This window comes from Callionymus lyra, chromosome 6 (genome assembly GCF_982586985.1).
Source record: "Callionymus lyra chromosome 6, fCalLyr1.hap1.1, whole genome shotgun sequence".
Taxonomy (NCBI): domain Eukaryota; kingdom Metazoa; phylum Chordata; class Actinopteri; order Syngnathiformes; family Callionymidae; genus Callionymus; species Callionymus lyra.
Window position 1 is genome coordinate 22949526 of NC_141823.1, and position 12553 is coordinate 22962078.

Consider the following 12553-nt stretch of genomic DNA (forward strand, 5'->3'; position numbering starts at 1 on the left):
GTGGTTCAGTTCCAACACACAGAGACCACACCCTGCAGCTGATCTAAACATTTATTCTACATACAACTTGTACGTGCGACGCCGTCCATCTTTTAACGCTGACGATGCGAACTAAAAGAGGTAAAACACCACGATGAGTGTAGCAAACATCATGTCTTAGGAATGACTTTTAAAGCAACCTATTTATAGATAAGTTCAGAAAGGACTCCGGTGTTGATGTTAAACCAGAGCGAGTAGACCTTTGTTGTTTACATGAAAAAGGTTTTTCCCTGGATCGCGTGGAGGTCAGATGTTTATACAGCAAGTCTGGTGTTGTTTGGAAATACTCGGAGAAGAGCCACTTTATTGCTCTCTGCACGGGAGACGGTCCTGGAAGCTTCCTTTAATTTTCACCGTTAAAACATATTGAAAAGTGTGTTAGAAAAGGGTAAAGAATATTCAGTGCCTCACTGAAGTAGCAGCTTTAAAAGGATTAAATAGGAACTAAATATGAAAATGTGCTTCTCGTTTCAGCTTCAGAGGAAATAAATGTGCACTTACAGTTAGTCCTGGTAATTCCAAAGTCATTCTCATCAGGAATGTGCACTGCAAACCTATGGCCCGGGGGATACATCTGGCCACTCCAAGTTAGTTTATGTGGCCCGAAAGATAATAAATGTAGGTCACGACCGATTGATGTAGTGACCTGTTAATCTGCTGGTGTATTGTATCAGATAAGAAACAGAGATTATTGATGTCAGAAATGAGAACTAAACCTAAGGAGGTAAGCAAGGGTCTGAGCTTCAGATGTATTTGATACTATGTATTTGAAATGTGCAACACAATTAGGAGTGTTTTATACATGAAGCTAAAACACAGATCTCTTCATTTACAGGTTGAGCAAAATTCCACCTCTCTTTTACAGTGAGGAGCTGAAGATTGGAATTGTAATTTGGAGGTATACGTTTTAACTGCAAAGTACAAAAATGTTCGTTTTTTCTCTAGTATATTGTGAAAAAACAGTTCAGAGTACAGACTGGATGACTTCTTGACTCCACCCTGGTCTGGTATTTCAGGTTTTACCCTCTCGGGCCAACCCAAGATATGCTGGACTGGAACCCTTGTGTATTAGTTAACAATAGCTATGGGAAATCATTTGGGGCGGAAGAAGTCTTGATCTCTTAACTAGCAACATGACTTCGGTGAATCGTCCATGAAAAAGACATGATTCCACCGTTATCTTTACAGCCACACAATGCTATGTGCAGCACAAAATACTCTCTCTATTGATTAACTCGACCGTCCATACAAACCTGCACTAACTTCCATAGATCTGGACAGAAAAGGGTGGACAGGGAACAAACAGATGCTGACAAACCACCAGAAAAACAAAGGTTCTTATTAACTCATTATTCTACACACATTATTTGTAAATTAATAATAATACCCAAGTCCATTAACTCCTAGTCTCAGGTTTAAAAAGGAGAAATGGTTATTTTTCCTTATGTGTTCTAAACCAACAATGGACAAAAAGACAGATTCTTTCTCAAGAACACAGCAGAGAATGATGCAAATAATCCTAAACTTTATGTCTGGAGTTTCATTTGGATAAACTTAAAACAGGGGTGTCAAACTCAATTACACAAGGAGCCAACGTTTTAGAACTCTCTGTCAAGAGGCCAACACATTTTTTTAAATTTACCAAACTGTCTCTACGAGTATTCCTTGAAAAAACCCTCAGTTTTACTATTTTGGAAGTGTTAAGTCAATTGTTGACATCGTTCCTCTCCGTTTCTTAGCTAAGCTTATATTAATCAACGAAATACTTTAGGTCAGCATAACAACATTTATCCACTTTGATTTTGAGCCAACCATCTGGCCGGCCAGATTTAAGATTGTATTAATCTATATGTGCTTAATCATTAGCTAATGCTAGCTAGCACTGGTACCCTGCAGAGCGCCGTTCAAGTGGAATGTTGGCGATAGAAACACAGCTGCAACAAACAAGCTCTAGCTAGATAAACAAAACAGGGCTAGCCTGTGTTTTCTATAGTCCTGGAAAATAAAAGTATAAATTGAGTCCATCAAGCTAATCTTTAAATCTCTCCACCAGGGCCCCACCCAACTTAAGAAGAAAAAAAACCTCTCAAAAAACAGTTCCAAGGCTTTCCATCATTTCACACCTGCTTGACCCAAAATTCACACTAGACCAGGATGCAGCTGTTGTTCTGTCCTGCTGACCACATTAAAACGTTTTCATTCAACCACCTTGTACCACAAGGCTGTTGGTTCTTACTTTCACCATCTTCTCTTTACTTAAGGTTGCAGACAGAAAACTGCGAGGAAGCAGGTTCAAGATGTGCTTCTTGAAACTGTGTATCCGAATGTATTTAAAATTTTAAAAATATGCACCCGCTTCATCCACGTCTCTGCACAGCGATGGACTGAGCATCTCGCATTTTTTGCACTCGTTTCGCTGCTTGAAAACAGATTTCATTCAGCGAGCCTGGGTTGGATTTTGGGTTTGTGTTTGGATGTAAAATACACAAAGCTGCCAGACCAAGAAGCACAAAACAAAACAAATGATAAAGTGGGAGAGCGGAGCTGGCTGGTGGGGGAGGGGAGTGGGATGGAGGCAGACGGCGAGGGAGAACCAGGCAACAGGAGAAAATACAACAATAGGGAATAGAGAGAGGGGACGTGAAAGCCAGAGACCATAAAGGTTATGAGTAATGACCACCAAGAAAAAAAGAACAACACAGGATCTGCCTCAGAGGCAACGCCGAATCTAATTGTGTCATTATTTTCCATCATGATTATGCTAAAAACAGAAGCTAATGTCATTTTAAATTGCAACAGAGAAAGAATGGCCTCGCTTCTCCTCAGGGGTGTTTCGCTCTCACACTGCTCGCCGCCAACAATACGATCAACATGCATTATTGATGGGAACGTACGGTTGGGTGTACGTGCGAGCGGGCTAAGTATGTGGGCTTCTGATTTTTACTGGGAGAAGGGTGTGTGTGTGCTGCGGGCACAGGTGTACGTCTCCATGGATTCATTTCTATGCATGCAAATGTGCCGAGGGTTGGAAGAGCGAAGATGGGTGAGTGAGTGAGAGAGAGAGAGAGAGAGAGAGAGAGAGAGAGAGAGAGAGAGAGAGAGAGAGAGAGAGAGAGAGAGAGAGAGAGAGAGAGAGAGAGAGAGAGAGAGAGAGAGAGAGAGAGAGAGAGAGAGAGAGAGAGAGAGAGAGAGAGAGAGAAGAGAGAGAGAGAGAGAGAGAGAGAGAGAGAGAGAGAGAGAGAGAGAGAGAGAGAGAGAGAGAGAGAGAGAGAGAGAGAGAGAGAGAGAGAGAGAGAGAGAGAGAGAGAGAGAGAGAGAGAGAGAGAGAGAGAGAGAGAGAGAGAGAGAGAGAGAGAGAGAGAGAGAGAGAGAGAGAGAAGGAGGAGAGGGGGGGGGGGGGAGAAGATGTGCCTCCGGAGTGGGAAGGTAAAAAGAGAAAGATGTGTTATGATGGAGCTGTGGCGCCGTGTTTGTACAAGCCTCCGCAGGCAAATTAATCACACCGCTTTTCTGCTCCGATGGAGGAAAATTGAGTCAGGTTTGCATTTGAACTGATTCAATTTCCGCGTAAAAAAAACATGCTAAAACTCCCATAATGCAACCGATACATCCGTTAAAACATCCCTGGGGCAACATTTTGAATATAACTTTTAAAAACGACCTACGCTAGATCTTTAATGGTTGGGTTGCAAAACGATTTCGAATCAAATTTAATTAAAAATATTCAAGATTTCTTTTGGAGCATGAACGTTTAAAATCGGACTCAATTTAATATTTTCCCGGGTCAAAAAAAGATACAATCCGAACGCTTCTGAATCAAAGGAGAGCTTGGCGTTTTCCAGCTGGCACGAGTCTGAGGACGCGGCTGGTGTCCACGAGCATGGACACAACAACAAACAACTTGCATTGGTCTGTTGGAAGCAGATAAAAAGTCGAGCGCTCCGGTGGTAGTGGTGCAGAGAAACACAGTCTAAACGGGGGGCGGAAGACTTCGTTTAGGGGAGCGACACAAGTCGCTACAATCGAAATGATTCAAATGTTAGTAACAGCTTGACGAAAAACAGGGGGAAAAAAGCGAAATAAAGAAAATAATTGAAGGTTAATAAGGTTGATACAAAGTAAAACAAGCTACTTTTAAGTACATTGAAGTAAAATAAACAAATTAAATATTGTCTCGATTGAAAACACACATTTTCTATTGTTTAATTTTGTCTACGGACATTATATTCAATGCTGTCCTCTCACCTAGACTGATGGGCTTGATCAGCACGTCCAGCAGGTCGTAGAAGGGCAACCTCTGGAACTTCACGTCCGGATGAACGCGTTCGACCGTGGCCGAGCCTGTGAGGTGATGCGTCAGCCCCGTCAGGTCTTGATGCCCGGGTCCGAGGAGGGAGAGCGGCAACAGGGCCGCGGGTGAGGGGGCTCCCCCGTGACCGGCGTGACCCTCGTACGCCAGCTGCGTCAGGCCGGCGGGCAGCGCGGCGCCCCCTCCGCCCATCGCCCCGGCCGAGGCCGGGTGATGCGGGCCGGGCAGGACCAGGTCCGGGTGGGAGAGCAGTTTGGCGGGGAAGCGTCGGCAGTACAGTTCTTTGATCTTCATGTGCACGGCGGGGCTGCAGCCGGACTTCAGCAGGTGCAGGGCGTGAGTCAGCAGCTCGTGTTTGCGCCCGTGCTTGTTTCGCCCGGCGTATCCCAGCAGGACCTGCAGCTCCGACACCCGCAGGCTCATGATCATTTGCTGTGACGAGCGAAAGAGAAGAAACATACAGTTTAGTTGAAGGAATCATCAAGCAGATGCACAGCTACTGTAGCTTTTAAATAACTATAACTGCAGATCCAGCCACATCAGATGCTGGTCATGACCTCTCTCAGCTGCAAAGGAGCGGTGGCAGCAGTGGAAATATGTACCAGTCGTGTGAGAAGGGGTGTAAGAAAAAGAAATCAATCGATGTTGCAATCATTTTTTCATGATACGATGGAAAAAAAATGTGGTATCCCTTGTGTTGTCTCTGGGTCAAGGTGACAGACCTCCCTGGCTTCCACAAATACATATGCGGCGGTGGAGTTTGTGTTTACCTTGACCCAGAGACAACAAAAGGCATAGCACAGAGACATTTTTTTTCCAGGCCACTGGATCACCTTGACCCAGAGACACAGGTGTTAAAAGGAATTGTGATTTGAAAGCAAAAGAAAACTAAAAAAACTAAAAAACAAAACGAAACACTGACTGGAATATAGGTACAGTATCATGAAAAAACATTGCCACAAACTCATTTGTTATCTGGGGCCACCGGGTCACATTGACCCTGAGTGTTAATCAAAGTTATTTAATGGTTTATATTTTAGTGTGTATCAAATACAATTATATATATATATATATATATATGTATATTAACTTTGTTTCTAGACTACATTTGATGCTACGGTGTAAACACGATAACTTGTTCTGGACAGAAATCACAGGTCCAACACCTTGACTTCAACTGAAGTCAATGGTTTACTTTCCAATTGTCCAATAAACACAATTATTTGCAAATAACAGATCAAATAACGAAAACAATCTACGTTGCCACAGCTACAGTATAAAACTGAATGCCTTCATCACCGCACTTAAATACCTGCTACCTTCCTGAACTGTGCCGCCATGTGTATTAAATAACACAGCAGATTTTGAACCAGATCTTAAATGTCCCTTATCACAGAAATATTGTTTTGGCTCCAACAAAACGGGGTCCTAATTGTTGATGACAAGAGGGGAAAAAACAACGCAACAATCACAAAAAAATGACAAAATGGAGCAAACAAATCTTTATGAAAACAAACAAAAGTAGTCAATGCGTAAGGTCCATCTCAGTGTTAATCACTTCCTGTTCCAGCATTTTGGAGGCAAGAACACACTATTCAAGAACATCCATTTATCCAATTCCTTTTCTTTGATGATGCTTTGGGTGCTCACAGGCAGCCTCTTTTGTGTACACCTCGGGTAAACCATAAAACACCTCCAGAGTTTTCCGTCCATTCATGTTCAGCCTAAGTTATTATAAAACTATGTGTCAGCGCTGCCTGGATCGTGCGTGTTTATATGATTTTACTTTAATACCTTCACTTTATTGCTCTCCTTATGAACATATGTTTGCAGAGAGACCAATGCGCTGCTCACAGAATTCATTGAGATGTTTTGAGTTGCTAGGGGGCTGGCGCCTATCTTCTTCTTTGGGGCGAGACGCGGGGGACACCCTGGAAAGGACACCAGTATGTCGCAGGGCACACACTCGTTCACACACACTCACTAATACCTATGGAAAATTCTCCATTCAAACTCTTTATGTTCTTGGACTATGGGAGGAAACCGGAGTGCCGGAGTAGACCCATGCAACACGGGGAGAACATACAAACTCCACAGAGAAAGGTCACACGTTAGCTCCCTCCAGACCTGGAAGCAAACCTGCAACTTTCTTGCTGTGATGCCTAATACAAAGGCAACCAAAACAAACTTTTTAAAATCTTTTACAAAGTGATTGTCTTTTTTCCTTCCTACTTGTGAATAATGTTCTAGTGGGTGACAATAAAAAGACAGTGTTCTTTGCAAATTAACCAATTGTGTTGTTGAATTTCTTTGAATCATTTGTACTTGCATTACATGCAACCTTGGTACTTTGTGAATTTGTGATTTTGTCCTGCTCATGTGTCGAGTTATTGTGATGCGTTTAACTTTGTCTAGTGCCATGAGCTGACAGCTGCACACTAGGACCTTTGGCTGGCCTCTTGTGTATATTAGATTAGATTAGATATTCCCAAAAATATTAACGGTCACTTTACTGCTTTCACTGTTCAACACGCGGCACTGAAGGGCTCTGATGAACGTCTCGAATTGCCAATAAATCTCCATCAAAACGTGGATTTCTCTTGTTGGCAGCAAATTATTTTTGTTTTAGGTGGTATTTCATTTTGCATTAGCAGTAAGTTGAAGAGTACTGATGTGTCCGATGTTTGAAGAGGTTGGTGGGACTGAATGGCATTTGGATTTGTTTGTCACACATTAGCGTCTAATAAAGTGTGTTCAAGTCTGTTCTTCGTGTAAATAGGAAAGGGCTCATAGTCCTGTATTTGTGGATGGAGCATTGTGAAGATGGGGGTGCAGTTGAGAGGGCTGGCTGAGAGTAAGCCAACAGTCCTGCTCATTTAGCAGCAGAACCATTTCTGTGTCAATCTCAAGCCTTACGCTTCTCCTCCTCAGGTGTAATGATTCAGCCAGAACTTAAAGTGCAGCTCTTTCTGCCTGAACGTGTGCTGATGCAGTAGAGGATTCACTGGATTATTAAAAGCACAGTGGAGATCAGTTTCAAATTTTCTATCCTGCATTTACTATCGGGTGATCTCTTTTAGTTAAGAAGCTTTAGTTTTTCCTCTTCTTTTGCAATGCTTCATATTTATTATAAAGATGGCAGGAGTCATTACATCATCCGCAGCTAAAGGAACAATGTAGTTATGCGAGATCCCGGCGATGACTGAGGATAAGAGGATACAGTTGACTCCGGCATATTTTGAAGCTGATGTTTAGACACAACCATGACATATCATTTCCAAACAGGTTTCAAAACAAATGAAAGAAGTTGCGACTGTGTCAAGAGTCATGCGGTCTGTAAATTCTGCTATGCTAGAGTCAGGTACCGTATTTTCCGCACTATTAGGCTCACCGGATTATAAGGCGCACCTTCAATGAATGGCCTGTTTAAGAACCGTTTTCATACATAGGGCGCACCGTAATATTAAGCGAGACTGGTGAGCGAGCATACAAGTGTTAATCGCGCAGCAGTGAAGTTGAGCGCATGTATGACAGCTAGAGCATGCATGTATGACATGTTGAACGCACGTGTATGACTGGTTGAGCGCGCAGCAGAGAGATTTTGAGCGTACAACAACCAAGACACACTCGCTCAAACCGGTTAAAGTAATGTCACTCCATAGATGTCCACCATCATGTGATGTGCGTCGTAAATCCCACCCCTTGATGACGCAATGACGTGATCCCGCCCGCGGCGTGTCGGCTCGGTCGGCGCAGAGTCATGATAGTGTTTGTAAACAAGTCACCCACCAGGTAATGTTCGTATATATAAAGCGCTCAGGATAATAAGGCGCACTTTTTTTGAGAAAATTAAAGGCTTTTAAGTTCGCCTTAAAAGCCTTTAATTAAATAACTACTGTTTGCTTTTGCCATTACAAGGTCGTTTTTTGGCATTTTAAAATGTGGATTTATTTCAAGTCTCCTCCGTCCACTAAACTACCGGTGCTACTACGAAATTAACTATTATTCAGGTGGTTTATGAAATAGACAAGAGTGGGGGACGCAGCTCCATCAGAGGGGCTGTGAAATATTTGACATGGTGAGTAGTAGTAAAGAATGTCATTATGTTGATGTAGTTTTTTTAAGAGTGTATAAACTGTTACCGTGGCGAAATACATGGGAACCCTGTATTTCCAACAGGTCGTTCATGTTATCGTTTACTATACTTGTCTTACAGCAAAATGACTAAAATAACGAAACAAACTTTGTTGTGTGACTTCTGTGTCTTCTGCTGGTAAGAACAACATCAGACAACCCCCACTCAAATAAATCAACTTTCATTTTTACTTTTGGAGAACATTATGTTGTTATTATTCATTGAAAATTGCTCTGGGACACAAAAGATAAGAGGACTTGGACGTTTTATTCATTTGATGTTCATGCTGTGTTCATAAAAACGATTTCTAGGCAAATAACGGCTCAAAATTACTTATTATGTGTTACAAACAATCATAATTGTCACTTTTACACGGGTTTGCGAGCGACGTCCTGAGGTCCTGGTGTGAGGCTGATTGTGAGCTTTAAGAAAGTAAAACAACTATGACAAGAGAAAGTGTGTAATTAGTTTTCCAGACACACACAACTGCGCAGACATGATCACACAATACCAGGGTGAACATGGGTGGTCAACATTTTCAAATGAAAATATTTATCTTTGAAAACTTGTACTCTTGCTCGGTTACACGGATCATTAGTGTTCAGAAAAACAAATAAGCGTTAAGACTTTTTTTTTTCTTCTGTTCCTACATGTTGATTCATACATAAGTGTTTATTATACTACATTTCAAAATGTTTACAAATTATAAAATATATAGAGTGTGTAATAATACTAAACGCGATTACTTCGGTTTCCTTAATATCATTTATTTTCTTTGATATCCACTGACTCACAACAACACACACGGCTTACAATTATGAAGACGCTGTTGAACTTAAGTTAGCCGTGATTGTTAAAACCAATCTGAAGCATGAGTGACATGGAGGCAACAAAAGAACTAGAGAAGGTGAAGCTGTAAAATGGAAATTATCCTTTTACCATACAAGAACAGCAGGAAATAACATGCCTGGTGCTGAGAACAGAACATTCACACATCTTGAGTACTGAACCGTTAAATTCAGGTTCAATGTCAAGAAACACTTTTCCACAGCAGAAAATCAATCTTAGTACAATAATTATAGTGTTTTATCGCAAATACAGATAAAATATAAAGCTCTGAACTCAGTATGTGGTCTGGGACTGAAATCATGACTGTGTGAAACACTGTTCCAACATGTTACCAATGAATTATGGAACCATTATTTGAAAAAAAAAAAAACCTTCCAGGTGATTGTGAAAGACTACAGTATATTGTGTAGAAATTAATGTTTAGAAGGAGCATCTGGTGTGAATCACTGCCAAGTCAAACATGAAGTGGATCCTGTGCTGTGAGGAGAGACCATTGACGGACATGAGATAGAAAAGGTCTGAAATATTTAAGTATCTGAACACACACCAAAATTCTGATTCAGTCTAGACCGGCCCTGCTGTTGTGGCACATCCACGTCAGAGAAGGTAAAGTGGTGTTCAGGGTGATAATTTGGCGGCGAGGGGGACGGATGGAGGGACAGGAGGAAGGGGGGATGGGCAGACAAGAGAAGCTGAGGCTTCACACCAAATGAAATTTTCCATAGCGCCGGAGAAACAGAGCAGGAGGAGAGCAGGAAGGGATCAATCGCAGGTCTGTTGAGCTAGAAGTGACAGAAAAGATGGACTTGTGAGGAGCTCGCCACCTCCAGACACACTTACACTCTAGAATCCAACAACATCTTTAGAGGTTCATTACATCAAACCACTAAAATAATTTGGTTTCTTATCAGTATTGTCAAGGTTTTAGATTATGCGCTTACTGAATCGCTCTACAGTTCAGTAGCATGGTCAAGTCGTGGTCAAGTTAGTAGCTTAAATATAACCTATAGAGGAGGTTAGAATCGGAGACTCGAAAACACAACGGGTTTCACGTTCAATCACTTTAACAGACTGAAATCTATTTTCCCGTCTTGATTAAACGTGTCTTCGATGCTGGGAGTGCTCTTTTACAGATGGCCCTTCAAAAGTGGGTCATTCTACAAGGCCGGTGTCTTCTGTGTCCACTCAACATCTTGAAAGACGCTTGAACCGTACTTGAAATGGATTTGAAATGAATGAACAAAGTTTATCTGAAGAACTGTGAATGACATTAGAAATGTTTTAATTTCATTTGGTATACAACTACTATATTTTTTTCACACTTTTACTAACAACAGGGACAATTTCCAACCCTCCAGACACACTCACATGTTTCAAATGTTGAAATATTCCCCCGTCTGAAATTTCGGCGAACGAGAGGTTATGAGAGCAGAGTCCATTATAATGCAATAATGGTCTTCACTCTTCCAATCATCCACCCGCTTTGTTTATACTGTGAGTCCCTTGGAGGTGGAGAATTCCGGGATGGATGACATGCGGTGACAAACTTTGATGTTTGACCGATCACAGCAGAGTGGGTGTGGTTAAGGTAAACTAGATTCCATCTCTAGAAAAACATGTTTTTTTCAGTGGGCGGGGCTTAAGCACATTTTCTAATGTAAATATTTCAACGAAAAGAGAGTTTTGTACAAACAGACACATACTGGTGATACAATAGAGTCCAAGATCTATTTAAGACACACTTAAATCAACACGTTAGTTGCCCTTTAAGCACTGCAGACTGTACCTGATGTCACTTAAATCCCTTTAGGAGCCAAGTTCTCAAGCAGGCAACTTCCCACACAATGACTCATTTACTGTTTTTGGTAGTTAGATTGCAACTTAACCTTACCAATGCATGCAATGGACCATATGTTTTATTTTCTTGAATTGTAATCCTAGACGGATTAGCTAATAACATTGGCCAGAACACTAACTCAAGTCAAACCATGTTGGCCAATAATGAGAAAACTATTCCACTGTCGCTCTAACTGTTGCCTGCTGTGTCTAAACATAGCTGAAACCGACACAGGCGGACCAACGTATCCCCAGTTTTAAAATCCTTACTATTTGATCCCCTTTGAATTCACAGACTTTTAAACAAGGTGGACTCGTACCAGTGCAGGTGCTGCGACGCAGCAGGAGTCGCATGCACACAGAGTGTGTGACAGAGTACAGGCCGCCAATCTGTCACATAAAGAGTTGGCATGCGAGGCATGCAAGATCACACGCCCACTCAATATTAAATCAGTCAAGATGAACACGGCCAGGGTGTGTGTTGGCCTGAGGATTCTAAATGTTTCCAATGTATGTGTTATAACGTATTGAGGAGCTTGTGCTTCTTCACCATGATTCATAATGTGACGTCACTAAAAAATGCACAATATTCAGAATCAAATATTGCTTTAGGCTTTATTTAAGTCAACTTTTTTAGGGATATATGTCTTGATCTTTCTAAGTGTACAACGTACAGTTAACCAAAAATGGAATAATGTGGAGCAATGACATGTCTCCATCCGGGGGTGACCGTAAGGTTCCTGCAGGATGTGTGGGTGAGCAGTGGTTGTATAGGTCGGCTCTACCTGGCCATTATATAAAGCTCCCACTCTTGGCTAGAGGGCCCTGCACGGTGCCAGCTGCCTACCCCCCCCCCCCCACCCCACCCCACACCCCCCATCTCTCAGATTCTCTGACTCACAATGTAGTCCAAAAGCTGCCTCTGTCTGCCGTTTTCACTTCCTCTTCCCCCTTTGGAAGCGAAAAACCAAACAAAAACAAAAAGCGGATTAAAAAAAAAGAAAAGAAAAAAAGTGAGGGACAAAAATACAACTGGAGTTCTTTCAGGCGGCACCACAGAACCAGAGTGCATCCATCTGAGAAATCTTCTGCCATCATACCTGGAGCTACAGTGCTTTCTCCCCAGGCTGCCACAGGGAGGTGTCCCGTCTCAAACCTCTCTCTCTGACAACCTTTGAACACACTGACAACCAGGGAATTAAAGCGGCCAGACTGCTGCCAAGAACCTGGGACCCCCTGTTGGCATGTTATTTGGTTTGTTGAAGGTTCGGTTGTGAAATCAAAACATTTATACAATATATATATATATATATACAAATATATATTGTTGCCAGGAAAAGAGTTTGAGGGTAAATCCCACACAAGTCAATCACATTCAGAAACAA

General features: G+C 42.0%; 1 protein-coding gene across 1 annotated transcript in view; it reads right to left on the reverse strand.

Annotated features, from left to right (window-relative positions):
* Nucleotides 1–12553, reverse strand: part of LOC148077620 (E3 SUMO-protein ligase PIAS1-like) — a 43685-nt gene that overhangs the window by 21425 nt on the left and 9707 nt on the right. The window contains exon 3 of the mRNA XM_087794319.1: nucleotides 4285–4780. Coding sequence (XP_087650445.1) covers nucleotides 4285–4780 — 496 coding nt within the window. The remainder of the gene's footprint in view (nucleotides 1–4284; nucleotides 4781–12553) is intronic.